The sequence below is a fragment of the Diospyros lotus genome, chromosome 1 (assembly GCF_014633365.1).
Source record: "Diospyros lotus cultivar Yz01 chromosome 1, ASM1463336v1, whole genome shotgun sequence".
In the NCBI taxonomy this organism is placed as follows: domain Eukaryota; kingdom Viridiplantae; phylum Streptophyta; class Magnoliopsida; order Ericales; family Ebenaceae; genus Diospyros; species Diospyros lotus.
Genome location: NC_068338.1, coordinates 3791282 through 3812060, shown reverse-complemented (window position 1 = coordinate 3812060; position 20779 = coordinate 3791282). Strand labels below are relative to the sequence as shown.

The 20779-nt window shown below is 36.3% G+C and overlaps 1 protein-coding gene across 7 annotated transcripts in view; it reads left to right on the top strand.

Moving 5' to 3' along the window:
* The first annotated feature begins 13029 nt into the window (after positions 1-13029).
* Positions 13030-20779, top strand: part of LOC127800513 (protein PLASTID TRANSCRIPTIONALLY ACTIVE 14) — a 74506-nt gene continuing 66756 nt past the window's right edge. For 6 of the 7 annotated variants that reach the window (XM_052335174.1, XM_052335182.1, XM_052335167.1 and 3 more), the window contains exons 1-8: positions 13030-13230; positions 13311-13514; positions 13730-13867; positions 14076-14201; positions 14439-14567; positions 15939-16028; positions 16139-16289; positions 16889-16998. In XM_052335174.1, the coding sequence (XP_052191134.1) occupies positions 13165-13230; positions 13311-13514; positions 13730-13867; positions 14076-14201; positions 14439-14567; positions 15939-16028; positions 16139-16289; positions 16889-16998 (1014 nt within the window). In that variant the 5' untranslated portion in view covers positions 13030-13164. The remainder of the gene's footprint in view (positions 13231-13310; positions 13515-13729; positions 13868-14075; positions 14202-14438; positions 14568-15938; positions 16029-16138; positions 16290-16888; positions 16999-20779) is intronic. The other variant, XM_052335189.1, reaches the window with a different exon arrangement.

The window sequence follows — 20779 nt, the reverse complement described above, 5'->3', positions numbered from 1 at the left end:
GGGACCAGTACAATACAGATGGATGTATCCATTTCAAAGGTATGTCTGGTATAATTTGAATCGTTAATTTTTAACGATAATAAAATTATTTTATATTGATGAGATTTTCGAATGATTTAGGTTTCTTAACACTTTAAAGAAGAACATTCGCAATAAAGCTGGTGTAGAAGAATCCATATGTGAGACATATTTAATTGAGGAGACGTCCACATTTGGTTCATATTATTTTGCACCAAATGTTCCATCAAGAAGAACGAAAGTCCCTCGAAATGACGATGGGGGAGATTTTTCATATCCACAAATTTCCATGTTCAATTATCCAGGCCGTGCTGCGGGAGTAATGAAAATCAGGTGGATGGATGGGAAAGAGTTTGAAGCCGCCAAATTATGTCTTGTTGAATACTCTAGAGGTCGAACCTTATATCGAGTAAGAATTAAAATTTAAATGAATATATTTATAAGTTTATTCTTGGTTCAGATTAAATGATTGATATATCATTTAAATTTTTCAGCATGTACACCAATCTATTGCGTCAGCTATATTCAAATATCACAGACATAGAAATAGACAAAGAAATCGAGAAACATTTTCCTAAGTGGTTCCATCATCAAGTATGTTACTTCATATTAGATTATTTTTTAATTAAACTTTAAAAATACATTACATGATTCAAATATTTTCTCAGATTAATTCGAATACTCAAGTTGTTACAAATCCATTAATTCAGAATATAAGATGGGGACCGACTCCAAACGTGTGGTATTGGCCAATATATTTCGTGAACGGATATAAATTTCATACCGTCGAATGGAGTACTAGTAGATCTACTGAAAATTTTGGTGTTTGCGTGCCTGGAACAGGGGTTGGATCCTTAGAGACCTATTATTACGGAAAAATTTTAGATATTATTGAATTGGAATATACAAGCCTACCAATCAAAAGGGTAGTTATGTTCAAATGTGAATGGTACGATCCAAGTCCCAGGGGAACCAAAATTCACGAAAAGTATGGTATTATCGAGGTTCGATCATCAAGAAGGTATAAGAAATATGATCCTTTCATTTTTGCTCAACAAGTTGCACAAGTGTATTATGCGTTGTACCCCAGCACTTGCTGTGATAAACGTGATTGGATGGTTGTTATTAAAACAAAGGCACGACCTACAATAATGGCTCCTGAGGCTAATATGGAAGAACTTTTCCAGGAGGATGAAATACTAGAACTCTCGCAAATTGATCAAAATGATGACCTTAGAGGTAGTTTACAAGATTTAGATGGGATAGTCAAGGAAATAGATGTTTCAAATATTATTCAGCAAGAAGAAGAAGATGCAGAGGAAGAATCTATATCAGAAGACGACGAAGAAGAGTTATTGTCTGATGACATAGATAGTGATGAATTTGTAGAAGAAGATTGATATATTTATGAATGCATGTGAATTTAAATATATATATATTATGATATATCAATCTTTTGTATTTTTTAATGTTTGTGACCTTGTACGTTTTATCGTGTTTTTTTGTTTCATGAAATTTCAAAAACAGATGTCAGGGCATTCATCTCCCGAACAAAGCAGGGGTAGGGGTAGTAAGGGTAGAGAAAGACGTCGATCTTATAGGGATTTTTAAAATATCCAATTCACCCCCCTCTTGGTGTGTGCCATAGCACCTTCCGATCTAACAATTGGTATCAGAGCCTCGTTCCCACTGTTTTTCATTGGTTTAACAACCTAGGGAAAAAGATCTTGTCAAATGGCACATATTTTCGGCTCATCAAAAGTTGAGGGTCAAAACACCACTCGTCCACCTTTCTTTAATGGTACTAACTTTAATTTTTGGAAAAAAAAAATGCCCCTTATACAGGACACAAGCCTTGTGCAAGTGATTAAGAAAGGGGTTACATTGGCCGATTTGGAAAATATGGAGACTTGGATAGTAAAGGAAAGAAGAGATATGGAGATAAATGCAAGAGCCATGAACACTTTGTTTTGTGCTCTTTGTGTCGAAGAGTTCAACCGAGTCTCAACATGCAAAACGGCCAAGGAGATTTGGGACAAATTAGAGGTTACTCATGAAGGCACCAGTCAAGTCAAGGAATCAAAGGTAAATTTACTAATTCATGAGTATAAACTTTTTTCTATGAAATCTTAGGAACCTATTAATGAGATGCTTACTAGGTTTAATAATATTGTCACAAATTTAGAGGCCTTAGGAAAAACTTTTTCAAATGGAGAGAAAGTTAGAAAAATCCTTAGAAGTCTACCTAAGAAATAGGACCCCAAAGAGACAGCTATTCAAGAGGCTAAAGACTTAGATAACTTATCTTTTGATGATTTGGTTGGATCTCTCATGACTCACGAGATCATGATGAAGAGAGATGATGATGAGAAAAATAGAGATAAGAATCTTATTTTCAAAGTTTCACACTCATCTAGTGATGATGATGATGATTTGATGATAATTACTAGAAAATTCAAAAAGGTTCCTCAGTAGAAAAAGATTGAAAGAATTGGAAAGAAGAAACCTAAGGAAGAAGAAGGATAAGTTTGAGGGGGAGAAATATAGAAATGCAGTTAAATGTTATGAATGTCAAAAGTATGGGCATATCATATCCAAATGTCCATCATTTAAGAGGTATGAGAAGAAGTTCAAAAAGAAAATGGATGATTCATCTTCTGGTGATGAATCCCAAGTGGAGGAAGTGGTCAACCTATGTCTTATGACCAACTTAGAAGAGAATCCTTCCCATTCTAGTGATTTAATTTTAAGATTTACTTTTGATGAATTGCATGATGCATTCAATGATTTGATGAATGAATTTGAAAATATCAGTATGAAAAACAATGTCTTAAAGAAGAAATTAAAATCTTTAGATAAAGAAGTGAGCTTATTGAAAGAAGAAAAAGATTCTTGAAATAATGAGAAGAAAATGTTGAAAGCTCAAAATGATGAACTTCAAGAGAAAAATAAATGTTTAAAATTATATCTTGAAAAAGCTGACAAAGAGAAAGAACAATTGAAAAATGCTCTTGAGATTCAAAGAAAAGATTTTCATAAAAGAAGAAAAGGGCAAGGTGGCTTTGTGAAAAGAAAACAAAATTTTGCCTCACATTCTAAAATCACTTGTCATTATTGTGGTCAATGTGGGCATTATGTAAACAAATGCTTTATAAGAAATCATCCTACAAGATATAAACAAATATGGGTTCCAAAAGGAATTTTCAATGCTAACTATGGTGACCCCAAAGTGGTTTGGGCACCAAAAGCTTGTGGATGATTTATCTTTGCAGGTTGCTTGTCATTCAAATGAAATTCAAGGAAAAATCTTCATGAATGAATCAAGCATGAAGAAAAGAGGAAGTGAACAAGAAGATCATTCCTCATTTTACCAACCAAGAGTAAGAGAGTTTGCTAAATTTAATCTTGGTGGTATATTTTCTATCCCTAAACTCTCTGTGTTTATAAGTTTTGATGATCTTGAGTTATAAATGTGGCTTTATGATTTTGTTGAAAACTTATATTGGTTTCTAAAATTAAGGGGGAGTTATAGTGTTAAAATGATTCTCAAATTTTATGCCTTGATCAAGGGGAAGAATAAATCTTTTTGATATGTGTTATTAAGGGGGAGTTTGTAAAAATTTATCTTTTCTCAAATGTACTCTTACCCCATTGATGTTTTGCTCAATCCCCTTCTAATCTTGTGTTAAAATTCTTTCAAATATATCATTTTTGATTTATGACAAAAAAGGGGAGACTTTTGGGTATTTCATAAAATATTTTGTCATCATCAAAAATGGGGAGATTGATGTTTTGCATTTGATATAATTTTGATGATGAAAAACAATTGTATTTTGATGATGAAATAAAGTTATGAGATTTCAATGTTAAAGAATTTTATAATTCAAAATATTCTTTTTCATGTTATTATTTATCGTTTCAGTTTTTATAAAAGGAATAGTCGACTATGTGTTTATGTTTTGTTGACTATGTCTGTGGATAGTCGTGTAAGCACCCCCGCCCGGATATCCCCAACCAGCTGGACTACCCGAATGGGAGCACTTACGAAAGGAGAAAGAATGAGACACAAGACAAGAACTACCCTGGCATGCATACACAAAAATAAGAACAACGGAAGCAAAGCTAAACATATGCATGCACTACGGGTACCCCACTAGCACAGCGGTTACATGATAAATAAATAAACACAGACTCCTGTGCCGACATACACGAGACTTGAGGAAAGACTTGGTACAGTACAAAATAATAGAGTAAATCTTACTTAAACATCAAAGTTGACAGGGATTGACGAGACTGCCTGTACACCATACCGACTTTGCCGCTAAAAGATGACTCCCTTGCCATGGCCCACGCTGCCACTACCTGGAATGATGGAAAACAAAGTGAGTCGAGAGACTCAACAAGCATAAGAAAAGAAAGGCTGAAGGCTGTATAAATCCAATAAACTCTTCCCAAAATAAACACACAAGTCATAAGACGCTATAACACAATAGCATAGCATAATAAAAGCATGTACCGGTCCTTAGGGCTCACACAAGACACACGGCACCCAAGTCCCATACCAACCTGCCGCTACCCTGAAAGGCAACATAAATCTCCACAAACCTGCGCGCGTACGTTGTCTCGGGTCGATACTCCAGTCACCCGTCCATGTCGGTACTCCTGACACCCGAGCCATAGGCTCCCTCGGAACGGTCCTCCCGTCCGAGAACTAATAACTACCAGTAGCCATGCAATGCACATAGAAATGCAATGGCGTAGTAAGCATCAATGTGATACACTGGCGCCCATACATCCAGGCATCAGGCCATGCTCAGCCCACATAGTAAACCACACACGATGCATATGTCCGTGCTGGATGCAACCTAACCAAGCTAGAATGTCCGTGTCCTAAGCATACTCAATACATGAATATCCCAACATGCAACCCGTACCCATGTGCATATCAAATTATGAACAGTAATATAATGAGTTTAATCGTGCAGTAAATCACATACCGGCAGAGCTAGTCAGCAATGCCCGGCTCTGGTCAATGACCGGTGACTAGGAGTGTCCACCTGATGGTCCACATCAGGGCCGTACAATAGTCTACTCCACGTCACCAAAAAGCTGACCATTGCCTCACTGCTCGATAGCCCTAACTGAACCATAAATAAACCTGAGAAAACCGTAAATAAACCCGCACGTCTAGGAACCTAGTCCCCAAATTGGGTCTGGCATCATTCCGAAAGGAGTGGAGGCGGTATAAACCCCCATAGACTCACAACAAATAAAACTCTAGAAGTCTCGGATTTAATTTAAATTAAAACAAATGAACAATAATTCAACAAATAAGGCTAGGTGCCGAATTAGAGTAAGGGAGGTGATAAAATACGAGAAATCATGGGGTCATTCACAGGAATTAAAGATCATGAGGAGAAGGTTAGGAACTTGCCTTTACACGGCCGTTTCTTGTATTTCTTGCACTCCCGCTGCAAAGTAAAATGTTTAATAGCGATTAATAAACCGGTGGCTCACATTAATTAAATCTAACCGTGTAATATAAATAATTTAGCCGTCTAAAATCCCACGTAGGCGCACCGCAAATAAAATCCCAATAAATCACAAATTTATTTTAAATTAAATCATGTCAATAAAATTCTCATTTTATATATATAATTAATACGCAATATCGAAACGAATTAAGGGAAGACAAGGGGTTCATAAAATGAAAGGAGATCGCAAAGATAAAGGAAGCTTGCCTCGTTTAAACTGATTACAGCGTTCCCATGCTTGAACACCACCAAATTAATACACGCTGTAAATTAATATACATTACAAAAATTAATAAAATTGGACCCAAAACAAAAGTCCAACCGTACAAAATGATTAATACACATTTATTTACTTACCTGGCTGATTAAAACCCATTTAAACCAAGTTTAATCTTGGATTTCTCCTCAAAAATGGCCTTGCGCGCACTATTCTTCTTCTTCCTATCTTCCTCTCTGTTCGCTGCTAAATTTCGAGCGAAACTTCACTTAAATTGGCTTTTAAAAAGCCAAAGAATTGGGCCACCAGAAGCTGCCGCATGGCAGCCAGCTAGTGCCACCGCCTAGCCCCAAAACGACGTCGTTTTGGGGCTGGGCTGCTGATTAAAATCAGCATTTTTCCCTAGCCGCGCACCTGCTTTCCTCGAGCCTCGAACTCGCACCAGCCACCTGCACACGTGCACGCGTAGCCGCTCGCGCCCGCACTCACCTTCAACCATAATATGCCTCCAATTAAATTTAAAGTGACTTCCAATCACTTTTTGAATTTTGTACCAACACCACTGAACTTCTGAAAACCTCACTTGCACCCCATATTTAATTACACAAACACCCCGAAACTTCTGAGAATCCTACTTTTATCCAAATTTTCAAAAATCCAATAAATTAATTTATTCTACTATTTTCATAAATACTCCCAATTAATTTAATTAAATATCTAAATTTCCTATTTCCTCAAAATTACATAAATAAACATTTTTCTTAAATTCCCAAATACCCAAATAAATTAATATTTCCTTTTAACCCACAAATATTCAATAATCACCACAAATACAATAATTAATCATTATTAAATATTTCCAAATAATTTAATTAATTACCTTTAACTCCTTATTTTCCTCAAAACCACATAAATAAATACTTCCTCTTAAATTCCCAAATATTCAATAATGTCCTCAAATACAAGTTTGAATAATTATTATTTATTTTCAAATTTTAGGATATTACAAGTCGACTATGTGGTTTAGTACTGTCGACTATGTCTGAAAATAGTCGACTATGCTGGTTTGATCTATCGACTATTTAAGGTTTCTGTCGACTATTTTTCACTCTATCAACTATCATGTAAGGATAGTCGACTATGGCTTTTCATCTGTCGACTATTTTTGTTCATAAAATTCAAAATTCTCTTCATATTTTTGCATCTGTCGACTATGTTTATGTGCCTATCGACTATGGAAAATTTGTGTTATAAGATAGTTGACTATGCCTTCTTGTCTGTCGATTATATCTTGTTTTACTTGTAAAGATAGTTAACTATGCATTTTCTTCTATCGACTATATTTTTTGCAGAAAGTTTCCAACGGCTAGTTTTTCAAACTCCAACGGTCACAAACAGCTAGTTTCCTCTTCAATCTTTATGGAAGCCTATATATACAACTCAAGCAAGTTCAAGAGACGACTAATGGATGGAAATGAGTTAATCTAGAAATTACAAATCATTTTAGTCGAGCTTACAGTGTTCTGTGCTTTAATTTTCTCTCTTCAAGGCTTTGATTTTAACTTGTATTATTTCATTCAAGCCTTGTATCATTTTTGAGAGATCATTGTAACTAAGAGATTTATCTCTTAGATCCTCTCTTTGTTATACTTCTTGTATTTCCTAGCTTGTGTAGTTAGAGGGACTACTTGTGTAAGTAGGAGGTTTTAGTGAATTGGTTTAAAATCCTTAGTGGGAGCTAAGGTAGTGGATTAGGCTTGGTTTAAGCCGAACCACTATAAATCCTTTGTGTCATTTATTCTTCTTGCTTTACATTTTTCATTTCATATGTTCTATGTTTTAAATCACTAAAACCTCAATTGGGTCAAAAAGTTTTCAAGTTCTATCAAGATTTTTAAAATATCCAATTCACCCCCCTCTTGGTATGTGCTGTAGCACCTTCCGGTCTAACAATAGGGACACACATTCCCCAAATCCTAGTAGTGCTGGTTCACAGTCTTCTCCTTCTGTCTCCACACATGCTGTTCCGTCTACTCCTTTATATCCTCACCCATCGCACCCACATGCTTTCGTTCCCATGCCTCAGTTCCAACAACCATTCCCCTCTATGCCATATCATATGGGTTATACTACAGTCCCACCCATCTGAGACTGCACCACATTCTGTCCCCTATCCAGGGTCTACTTTTCATCCCATAGGAGGTTCATATCCATACTCATTTATGTTGACACCACATGTACATCCTTCGACATCTTTTCCTGTGCAAAATATTGACCCGACTCCATCTGAGCCAATTAATACCGACCGAAGTGATCACCAAGTAGAGTTATTTTGCAATCAGAACTGTGATCAGTGAGTATCTTAACTATATTCTTTTTAATTAATTGTTTGTGATTATTTTACATATAAATGTAATTTCTTACATGATAAATATTGGTTTTACAGTTTTTTCCCCGAGGTTGGCCCACCAGGTGTACAGTCCAAGATTTGGAGGAGACGGTACACTGAAGCTTGGCTTCATTGGGATGATGTGCCTGAATTAACACGACAGATGTGGTTAGACGAATTTAGCGTAAGTTTAATTGCAATTCTTAATTATAGAAAGTTTTAATTTAAAATTGTATACATATTTATTCATTTTTAATTTCTTGTATAAGAAGTTTAAGTGGCAACCCGATGAGAGTGATCGTATATGGATCACTTGGAATAAATCTAGTCGGAGAAGTTTTAGAAATAATTTGAACAAAATTAAAGGATGTGTAAATAAGAGGGAATGGATGGATCCGATGGTGCGACGAGCATTACAAGCCAAGTGGGATGAAGATGAATACAAGAAGAGAGTATAACAAAACAAAAAGAATTGCGCATCTAAGATTGGTGGGTCAATCCACACAGGTGGAACCATTCATTTCACAGAGAGCCAAAGAAGGATGGTAATTAATTTTTTTACTAATTAAATGTAAATTTTATAAATTTATATAATAGTTTATATTATTTTTTATTTATTTCATATATTTATCATGCAGACAAGGGAATTAGACCGCGAGCCCAATGAATTTGAGATTTTTAGGAGAACCCACACTCGAAAGAATAATCAAGGACAAGAAGTGTGGGTTGATTGATAATAGATCAAAGACTGTCGAGGTAATTGTATTTTGTACAATTTAATAAACATTATAATTTAATGATTTTTTTAATTAGTTAACAACGTCAATATTTTAATTTATATAGGAGGTGTTCGAGAGATTAAGTGTAGAGGCATCTTTAGTATCAGCCGATGGTAGTAAGTCGCCCTTTCCACCTACAATCAACGAACGTCATATTTTTTATCAAGCTGTCTCTGGTAGGAACAAGAAGTGTCGTGTCTACGGTCTCGACTCTCAAGGTAGACAATTCTTCCTGGTTGGATCTGATAGAAGTTCTAGTGGTTCATATGATTTGTCTACGGAATTAGAACAAATGAGATTAAGGGTCACCCAACTGAATGAGGAGTTACATTCTGCTCAAACCAATGTCATCCAGGTGGAAAATCAGCTGCAATCCACTGAGTCTCGGATGAATGCGGAGGTGACAGAGGTGAAAAATGAGAATGTGTAGCTGCGTCAGTGGCAGCAACAGATGATGGCGTGGTAAGAGCAAATGAATAGACAAATGATGGCGTTACAATAACCTGACCTGTCTTATTAGCAACCTGGACCGTCAATTCAACCAGGACCGAGTAATCAGTTTTTTGATGATGAGGAACAAAATGATGGTGATTGTAACTGAATATTTATGAATTAATCAGTTTGACTTACAAATTCAGTTTTGTTATGAATTTTGATATGAATTTAGTTTGACCTAATATGAATTTTGATTTTTTTTAAAATAATATATTTTTAATTTATAATAATTAATTAAAATAAATTGTTAATTATCATTAATTTCATTTATATATAAATTTTCTTTTAAATAAATATAAAAGATAAAAAATTTGAATAATAATTAAATATGAATTTTTTTTATTTATTGTAAATTTTTAAAATTTTATTTTTAATTTATGTTAAAAATTATTTTTTTATTTTGTCTATTAAAATTATTATAGAAAATAATTAAAAAAATTTATTTTTTTAATGTTTTAAAATTTTTTATTTATATAAATTATTAATAATTTTAATTTATGTTTAAATTTAAATAATTTTAAAAAAATTTATTTTTAAAAAGTCGTTGGTTAGCGGGCAACCACCCCGTCGCTGATTAGCGATGGGCCCCAATCCCACCGCTGAATCTGTTACAAAACTGTTCCGTCGCTATCCATCACACAGTCCAATTAGAAGATAAATCTTCTAATAAGAACTCCAAAACAGTTTATATAAATGCATGAACAGGTATAAAACGTATGAGAAAACAACGAGGACTATTTTGAAGTGCATCGTGAACATGTTAGCTTCTTCTAACGAGAGCTTTTTCAATGATGCACGCATAACACCTCTCGGGAGGTTTCTAACCATGTCACCCTGACCCGGTCTCATAAAACTCATGCAAATACCATGTCTACTGTCCCTTAGGCTCAGGATCTTCCCCATGACAGCTTTCTTGATGGTGCACGGATAGCACCTCTTGGGAGATATCCAGACTTTTGCCCTTGGCCAACAACAAATAGGTATGACAGTATGGCCACACGGATTTTTATAAATACAACAGTTAAAAACCAACAACATATATTTTCAAAAAAACACATTTCATATATGCAATATGATTTCTAGTAAGAGAACAATAGGATTTTTCATACAAGAAATGTTACACAAAACATGTTTCATGCAGTATGAGCTTTATACAAAATAGGAGTTTGAGTATTGGAGTCTCACCTTGTACTTAATTCGGGATTCCTTGAAATTCGTGCTGACCTCGATTCTCGTGCTAGGCATACAATTACTCAACCTCGAGCTTCAACGATCCCTTGCCATTATGTTTATTCAAAAGAATATCAATCTCTATTTTTTTCCTAATTTCCCCTTATTTTCTCGCTATTTTCTCCTCAAAAATTTCAAAAATAAATAACTCCTCAAGTATTTTTTCAAATTTTTCTTCACCATAAATCATAAATTATTTTTCTAAAAATTCAAAAAAAAATCAGAGAAATACCTTGATCCATGCGCCCTCACGTACCTACGGGTGGGCTGTGCGTGTGAAACAACGCATGAGGCCCATGCGCATCTTTTTCTCCCGCGAGTTACTCATCGGCTGGCTATCGGAATTTTCCTTTGATCTCACCACTTGGAAGCCCTCTTCCAGTCGATCACTTTGGCATGCCTCTTGGCCCAAAACAACCACCAGAAGGCCTTCAAATTGGCCAAGTTCAATCCAGTTTCGACCATCGTGCGCTTTTCCGGCCATCTTCGAAAACAGTTTCAAATCAGCACGAAAATGCCCCAAAATCTCCAGAAATGATCCTTGATGCCTTGGGAGAAAAAGAACTCTAACCAATTCTTTCGAATCATTCTCAAATGTTTGGGTTTGATACTTCAAAATTCGCCCAAACCCTCACCTATTTATAGGTGAAATCTGACCTCTTTTCGACCAATCACCGGCCTTTGCGTAGCTCAGACGCTTCCCAGGACGATGACAACCATACCTTGACAAGACACGGCCATTCCATCACCGATTTTGGCTTTCACGAACGGTGGCAGTCTTTCCAAAAATTGTAATTTCACCCTTTTGCAAATTCTTTTTGCATTTTGGCCATCTCCTTGAAGCCCCTGACTTATCCAACAATTCCATTAAGTCCCATAAGTTCTAAAACCTTCATTTCATCCCTGAAGATTTAGAAAAATTATTGTTTTAACTACCATCGGCCAAAATTAATAATTTACACTTAGGCCCGAATATATGTTTCAACCATAAATCATTTTGTTTCATCCCGAAACCACTTAAGGGTTGTTATAATCACAAAATTAGAGCCTCTACATGGTTCCGTTGACTTCCTGGAAGTCCTTTACCATCATTCTATTTTTCAGTCCATAACTTAACTACACTGAAAACCATTCCAAATTTGATTTCTCTCGACATCATAAATTCTGTCTCGAGACACTCGTTGATGTTATACCCTTATCTTTAGACATCTAAGTCCCAAGGCATTTCTTGTCGTCGATTCGACGATTTATTTTACTATTAAACGAACTTTTTAGTATTTTAAACTCGTCTAAAATATGCGACAACCTTATAAAAATATAAGGTATTATAGCTTCACCCCCGGAGACATCTTCAAGCCCTTCGGGCTCACCCGATGCATTCCTCGGAAGAGTCTGAGGACTCAATCGTGGGCCTTACCTAATGTCTATAAATATATGTCTCTTTCAAGGCAAAAGGATATTTTTCTAAACCTTCAAGGATTATTCAAACTTTACCATTTCTCTCTCTAAACCCATTCTACCCTACTATTTGGGACACTAGAATACATCTTAAGATACCTATTGAACATATATTCACATACTTTTGCACATACATCTCGAATTTTTGTCTGATTTAGTCATCAGAGGGCCTGTGTAGGGAAGTTTCCTGTGTGTCTTTCTAACTTTCTTTGTGCTTGTAGACTAAGGCATGTGCAATCCCTTGAAGTCCCTTTTGAGCCACCCTAAAACCGTTGATCCCCAAAAAACCTTCCGAGCAAGTGACCACGGAGGCCTTAAGGACCCCATCGGGCTTCTAAAGCCTCTGCCTTCTCTGATTGTGAATCTGGTTTAGATTCGGTTGACCTCACCTACGACATCTCAGAGTTTCAGTTACTGTGAAGGACTCTGTTTTGCCTGATTATAAAACAAATAAATTTAATTGTTGTAGTTTGGTAACAACAATATATATATTAATATTTATTGCATTAATATATTTAACTTTTTTATGAATTAAACTTAAATTTAAATATAAAATATTATATTAATATATTTTTTTAATAATTATATATAATTTATCAATATCTAATGGTCAAAATTTTTATTAGTTCGACATCAATTTATAATTTATTTTTATTAAAAAATAATATTTTTATGAATTTTATTTGTATTATTTAATAACATGCCAATTTTAGTTATTTTATTAAGTTATTATAACTTATCATTTTTTTAAAATTAAATACATAATTATATAAATAAAAAATTAAAACATATTTATTCAAATATATTATCCAGTTAAATGTTAAATAATTTTAAAATTTTACAGAATTTGTAAGTATGATGACTTAAAAGTCATCTTAAAAAACCCTCTAAACCCTGGGGAGTCGGGAGTTCTAGTGGGAGGGCTAGTAGATAAGGTTTTCCTGCGACTGCTATGCTGGTTTTCTGTTTCTTCTACGCACCTCGTCTCTTCTCTTCTCATGTCTAGACGTCATAATAACACTAACGAATCATAGATCCTCGGCAATGGCTTCCCCCAGTTTTCTCCACCAACTCGCCCACATTTCCATTCCCCGCTGCCGCCGCCACCGGGCATGCATCTTTCTCTCTCTGTCTCTCTCTCAATTCGAACGTTGGTATGCTAATTTTTGCTGTTGTGTTGTGTTTGTTAGTTGCTTAGAGAAGGTACCGCCACCGGACAGGGGCACGGGGGAGGTGCCCATCTGAATATAAGGAAGAAAAACAACGGCGAGAGAACAATTGGACCCATTGCTGCTTCTTCCTCCGCTGCTGTTGACACCATCGCCCCTTCTTCCCCTTCATTCCCTTTCTTTCAACGTCCCCACCTGCCCCAACATGATTCACCTGCTCCTCAGGTACATAACATTGACCCACTACTCTATGCTACACTGCACTGGACTACACAACTGATTAACTAAATAAAAGCCAATACTTTTTCTTATGAGTTTCGAGGACTGACCTTTTCGATTTCAATAGGGTTCTTTATTGTTTTTTCTTAAATACTGTTTTGATGTTTGAATTTATGTACTATATATATTCTGAAGTTGTAAGATCTGTATTGCAAAAACAGCTGGAGCCAGCAGATCCCGATTTCTATAAGATTGGATATGTTCGAAGTGTTAGAGCCTATGGCATTGAATTCAAGGAAGGTCCTGATGGTTTTGGGGTGTATGCCTCCAAGGATGTTGAACCGACTCGTCGCCCCAGGGTCAGTTGCCTTTCTTTTTTAGTTTTTTTTGGTTGAGGTGATTTAACTATAACACAGTTAGGAGTCTTTTCATTTCTCACTGTTGCAATGCTATTATCCTGTTTTACTATTCAAATGCCTGTTATTGGTTTTGCATCAATTGCTTAAACAGAATTTCAATTGACCAAATACATTCTACTGCAATTTCCTACTGCACCTGACTGCACAGGTTATCATGGAAATCCCCTTAGAATTGATGTTAACCATAAGTCAGAAGCTCCCTTGGATGTTTTTCCCGGACATAATACCAATTGGCCATCCAATATTTGATATTATTAACTCAACCAATCCTGAGGTAATCGGTTTCCTTCTTCTCTTCCTTATTAATGTATAGATGGTTAATGAATTTTGTCATGAAACTATTGTTGAATTTCAGAAAAAACCTGATACATTTTTGAGTTCTGAACTTGTTTTCATTGATTTTTTAAGACTATTGACAGCCTATTAAATTATTCTATTGACTTTTTCCTTTTCAAATTAGTGTTTTTTCCCCTCTTAGTAGTGTCCTAAAATTCGTACTTTGGTGTGGCAGCTGGATTGGGATCTGAGGTTAGCATGCCTTCTTTTATTTGCTTTTGATCAGAAAGATAACTTTTGGCAGCTATATGGTGACTTTTTACCTAGTGCTGATGAGTGCACCAGCTTGCTTCTGGCTACAGAGGTACGTGCATGACCAAAAAGCTCAGTGTCCAGTAAAATGTTTGTTGTTTGCTTTTGGTCTTCAAAATCTGAGTTCCTGTTTTTGTCATCTATCAAATTGCTTTTCAGTTGGGTATAAACAGCTTGGGAAGAAAGGATATGCCATTTATTAGTTTGCTACACAAAGAAGCGGTGCTTATATTTTGTGATCTAGCCAATCCAGGGATTGTGAAAATTACTAGAAAAGGTCATGATCCTACTTCTAGTAATCAAAATAACTGTCATCCCAGAGTCGTGCTTGAAAATTGGTTAACAAAGTACATGCTTGAGAAGGGTGATGTTTTCATTGTGAAGTCTATGTTTAGAAGCTGTTAAGCTTATCCCTAGCTTAATGTATCTCATAAGATATCCCAATTTTTTTACTAACTTTATTACATTTAATTTTGCTCAGGACTCTTTTAGATGCTCCGTTACTGTGTTACGTGGTCAAATAAATTTCTCCATAAGGTTTAAAGAGAATTGGACACATATCATTGATGATAAGTCTTATAGTCTATTAGTGATTTCCACAAAACATTAAGGGTACATTATCTATAGTTGAAGTTTGTGCTGAAGAAGGTGCTTTGGGGGTGTTTTGTCATAATTTTGAAGATTTTTTTCCTTGTCCCATATTATCAATATACAACTGTTTGAACTTATGATAAGAATATTATACAATTTTTTTTATCTTATTTTAGTTTATCTTTTAGATGTTAGAGTTATAGTTGGTTTGTTTTATCTTTTTATTGAAATGATCATAGTCCAAAAGGATTTTTTTTTTTGTCTATAAGGCACATGATGTATTTAGAAAATTTACACCTTTGATTATCGAATATAAGTGATATTGTTTCCCTCTCTCTTGATTAGTCTCCCTCTCAGCTAAACTTATTCTTTCTTAAACTTGTTCTACTTCTTCTTTCCTTACTTTCTTTTCCAATATTTTGAGTGCTCCATATGATATTTGTTATCAGAGCAATCTTGCTCTTTCAAGTATTCCACACCAACTCTCCTTGATTCTTGCCACTTACAAATTCATATGTTTCCTCACTGGAACTGGGCCTTTGGCGGTTCAATAATTTTGTGTGCGCGTGTGTTTTGGACCAGGGGGGTACCATGTTTAGTTCAGTTCAACGAGGGATTGGTCTTGTATAACCTTACTACTTGAGTTTCTAATAAAATAAAAACGAAAAAGAAGGTGTATATTGAACACTAATAATTTTGGAGGCAATTTGCTTGCTTCATGTTATTGGAAGCGCTTTCTCAATATTCCTAATTCAAAACTCTTCTTCATGTTGCAACCTTCTTGACTACTGCCTAAGCTGCTTCATTTCTCCATGGCTGTTCAACCTTGTAGGAGGACCTTTTGGAGCTCCAGGACCAAAATCTTGCTTCAACCATGAGACATCAGCAACACCGAGCCTCAGAATTTTGGGAGAAGAATTGGGTAAGAGTAATTTATTTATCTTATTGCAGTCTCTTGTAATTCTCGTATCCTGTTACTAGTCTACTGTTGTAATCAGTTTCTCACTACTTTGGTACATTCCATCTTCTTAGCACACTGCTGTACCCCTTAAAATAAAGCGTCTTGCTCATGAAAGAGAGAGATTTCTATGGGCAGTGAGTATGGCACAAACTCGATGCATTAACCTGCAAACAAGGATTGGTGCATTAGTTCAAGATGCGAACATGTTTATCCCTTATGCCGGTGAGCTTTTTCATTAATTTTTTTATTGTCTTATGTGTAGTACTTCATCCCCAAGATAGTGTCTTTTTTCTCATTTTATGGACTTGGATAGCTTATCAAAATAAAATCTGTCTCTTATGCTGTGAATTGCACTAATATAGTTGGTTTGATTTCACACTTAAGTGGCACTATATACTACTGAATTCAGGTGGCATGCAGTTTCATCAGGATCTCACATTGGGAGCAATGATTCCTTTTTGAATTTCTAATGGAATTTAAAATATTCTGATCTAGTTGTACTTCAGCTGCCATCAACAATAATGCATGAATTTGTGCACTTGTTAAGAGCCTAGGAAGCTTGAAAGTGCAGGATAACATCGTTAGAAAGTTGACAACTTAGAATCTACTGAAAGAGATGCCTTAATTTGTTTTACTTAATTCTTGGGCAGAGTTAGATTCATCATCATCATTATTATTATTGATAAGTCAATAATGTCTTCTGTCATTTTTCTAAGCAATAGTTTATGCCAATTCCCTTGAGTCTTGTTTTACAACTTTTAGTCATTTGATCAACTTGTTATTGGTGTCTACTAATTATACTTTTAAATCACATTTTGCAGACATGTTAAACCATTCTTTTCGGCCGAATTGTTTCCTTCATTGGCGTTTTAAGGATCGTATGCTTGAGGTGATGATAAATGCAGGACAACAGATTAAAAAGGGGGATGAGGTACATCTTATACTAATCTTTAGATATCTCTACCACGTAAACGAGCCACTGTTTCACATGGAACTCTTCAAATAACATCATTGCCATTTAACTGCGACAAGTTTTAGATGCTTTGAGCTTTTGTAGAATATTGGAAATTTCCAAAATCTGTGGAGAAATTTAAAAAACAGAAAGAAGCAGAGAACTTGAAGAAAACTCAGAATTGTATTAGTACTATTGAATGAATGAATCAATGATTTTGAGTACAAGAGCTACTTATATACAGAGAAGTAAGAACTGACTGATCTAACTGACAAGCTAGAATCTTCAGCTGAAAGAATCTTCACCATCCATTTGTTTTGATCTCAGCCATTGGATGCTAACGGACAATTAGGTAGTTAACAAGAGCTGTTAGTACTCTGTCTCTAAAAGAATTCTGTTACAACTTAATGGAGAGACTCTTTATTCTCTACAATCTGCTCCTATTTTTCACCATCATGAAGTTCTTAAGCCATTCTTTCTGTACATAGTGACAAGTTATGGTTGAACCATCAATAGAAATCTGTGAATGAAAGTGCAACCACACAAACCCTATTGGAGCCATTAAATATTGCATCTAAATAGCTAATTTAATACTCTTGCTTAGTATTAGAATTATTAGTATAATTAGATATATTGCATATTTATTTATTTATTTGTTATAACTATGTGTAATTAGGCTAAGTCCATAGGCTAAGCCCGTAGGTTATTAGGGCCATTGTGCCTATTATAAATAACACACTAAGAGACTAATCTCTTAGGTTTTTCTCTCATAATTGTTTTTTCACATGGTATCAGAGCCACCGGTGAGAAAAACCCTAGTCACCGCTGTGTATCTTTTTCCAGCGGTCTAAAAACCCTAGTTTTCTTGCTGTGCCAATGGCTTGCACAAGTGCTGCTTCACCAGATCTCCTCCACTCTTGTCTTGGTCATCCTAGCCTCTCCAAATTGAAGAAATTAGTTCCTAGTTTGTCATCGTTGTCTATTTTTGATTGTGAGTCATGTCAGCGTGGTAAACATGTACGTAGTTCTTTTTCCAGTCGTGTCAATAATAGGGTCGAGGCTCCCTTTTCTCTTGTGCACTCTGATGTATGGGGGCCCAGTCGTGTCACTACTACTCTTGGTTTCTCATATTTTGTTACTTTCATTGATGACTTTTCTCGCTGCACTTGGTTGTTTCTCATGAAGAGTCGGTCTGAGTTGTTTTCTATCTTTCAGACATTCACTGCTGAAATAGAAACACAGTTTGGAGTTTCTATACGTACTTTACGCAGTGATAATGCTCTTGAGTACTTTTCTTCTCAATCTACTACTTTTATAACTACTTGTGGCATTCTGCATCAATCTTCTTGTCCTTATACACCTCAACAAAATGGTGTTGCCGAGCGTAAAAATCGCCATCTCATTGAAACTGCATGAACACTACTTTTACATGCCAATCTTCCCACCAAATTCTGGGGAGATGCTGTTCTTATTGCGTGTTATCTGATCAATCGCATGCCATCTTCAGTGTTAAAGGACAACATTCCTCACTCTCTTTTGTTCCCCTCCTAGCCCCTTTATTCTGTTTCCCTTCGTGTATTTGGATGTATCTGTTTTGTGCATTCCTTTTCACCGGGACATGATAAACTTGCTGCCAAATCCCTCAAGTGTATTTTTCTCGGTTACTTCCGGTTGCAGAAAGGCTATAAGTGTTACTCTCCTGAGTTGAATCGCTATCTTATGTCTGCTGATGTCACATTCTTTGAACAACAATCCTTCTTCTCAGTTGTTCAGCCTGATTCACAGCGCCTTGACCAGGTATTGCCTATTCCTTTTCTTCCGTTACCCTTATTAGATCTGTTTGTCTCCTCCTCGGTGGACCCTTCACTTCCATCTTCCAGGCCACACTCCTCGACTCCTCCACTTCTTACTTATCACCGTTGTCCTCATCCTGCTCCTGGCACCGACATTCCTCTTGACTGTGACTCTCCTGACTCACTCTCTCCGTCAGTGGTCACTCCTGCCATGGATCCTCAGCCCGACAACCTTCCTATTGCACTTCGCAAAGGTACACGGTCTACTCGCAATCCACTTCCTCTTTATAATTTTTTGTGTTATGATCGTTTGTCACTTGCTTATAGTGCTTTTGTTTCGAGCCTTTCTTCTGTTTCTATTCCTAAAACAACAGGTGAAGCCATGTCCCATCCTGGTTGGCGCCAAGCTATGTTAGATGAGATGGGTGCTTTGCATTCTACTGGCACTTGGGATTTGGTGCCTTTGCCACCAGGAAAGAATCCCGTTGGTTGTCGGTGGGTGTTCACCCCTAAAGTGGGCCCCGACGGACAGGTGGAAGTCTTAAAGCCCACTTGGTTGCCAAAGGCTTTACACAGTTCTATGGGTTGGATTACAGTGATACCTTCTCTCCAGTTGCTAAAATGGCCTCTGTTCGCCTATTTCTCTCTATGGCTGCCACGCGTCATTGGCCACTCTATCAATTGGACATTAAGAATGCCTTTCTTCACGGTGATTTGCAAGAAGAGGTTTATATGGAGCAACCACCTGGTTTTGTTGCTCAGGGGGAGTCCAATGTAGTCTGCAAACTCAAGAAGTCTCTGTATGGCCTAAAACAATCTCCATGAGCGTGGTTCGGCAGGTTCAGCACTGTGGTTCAAGCCTTTGGTCTCACTCGAAGTGAAGCTGATCGTTTAGTTTTCTATCAATATTCTTCTTCTTTATGTATCTACCTCGTTGTTTATGTAGATGACATTGTTATCACAGGGAACGATCAGATTGGTATACAAAATCTGAAGGAACATCTCCATCAGCACTTTCAGACTAAAGATCTAGGCAAACTCCGGTATTTCTTGGGTATTGAAGTTGCTTAATCAAGAGATGGGATCTCAATCTCTCAGAGGAAGTATGCACTTGACATCTTAGAAGAAACTGGTATGGTGAACTGCAAACCGATTGACACCCCAATGGACCCAAATGTCAAACTCTTGCCGAGACAGGGGGAGTTTTACTCAGATCCTGGAAGGTATAGAAGATTGGTAAGCAAATTGAACTATCTCACAGTCACTCATCCCGACATTGCTTTTGCTGTGAGTGTGGTGAGTCAGTTTCTCAATTCTCCATGTGATTCTCACTGGGATGCTGTTATCTGGATTCTGAGATATATCAAACAAGCATCGGGTAAATGGTTACTTTATAAGGATAAGGGGCACACATATATTTGTTGTTATGCAGATGCAGATTGGGCCAGCTCTCCTTCTGATCGTCGGTCGACCTCTGGATATTGTGTTCTTGTGGGAGGAAATCTGATTCCTTGGAAAAGTAAGAAACAAAATGTAGTAGCTAGATCTAGTGCAGAGGCAGAGTATCGGGCTATGGCTAATGCAACTTGTGAGCTCATCTGGCTTAAGTAACTCCTAGAGGAACTCAAGTTTTGTGAAGTGTCTCCTATAAAGCTTGTTTGTGATAATCAGGCTGCCTTGCACATTGCTTCCAATCCAATGTTCCATGAGCGGACTAAGCATATTGAAATCGACTGTCACTTTATTAGAGAAAAGTTGGTTGAAGGTGTTATTGTTACAGAGTTTGTTAACTCCAGTGATCAACTTACCGATGTCTTCACCAAGTCTCTAAACGGTCATCGGATAGAATATATATGTAACAAGCTTGGTGCATATGATATCTATGCTCCAGCTTGAGGGGGAGTATTAGAATTATTAGTATAATTAGATATATTGCATATTTATTTATTTATTTGTTATAACTATGT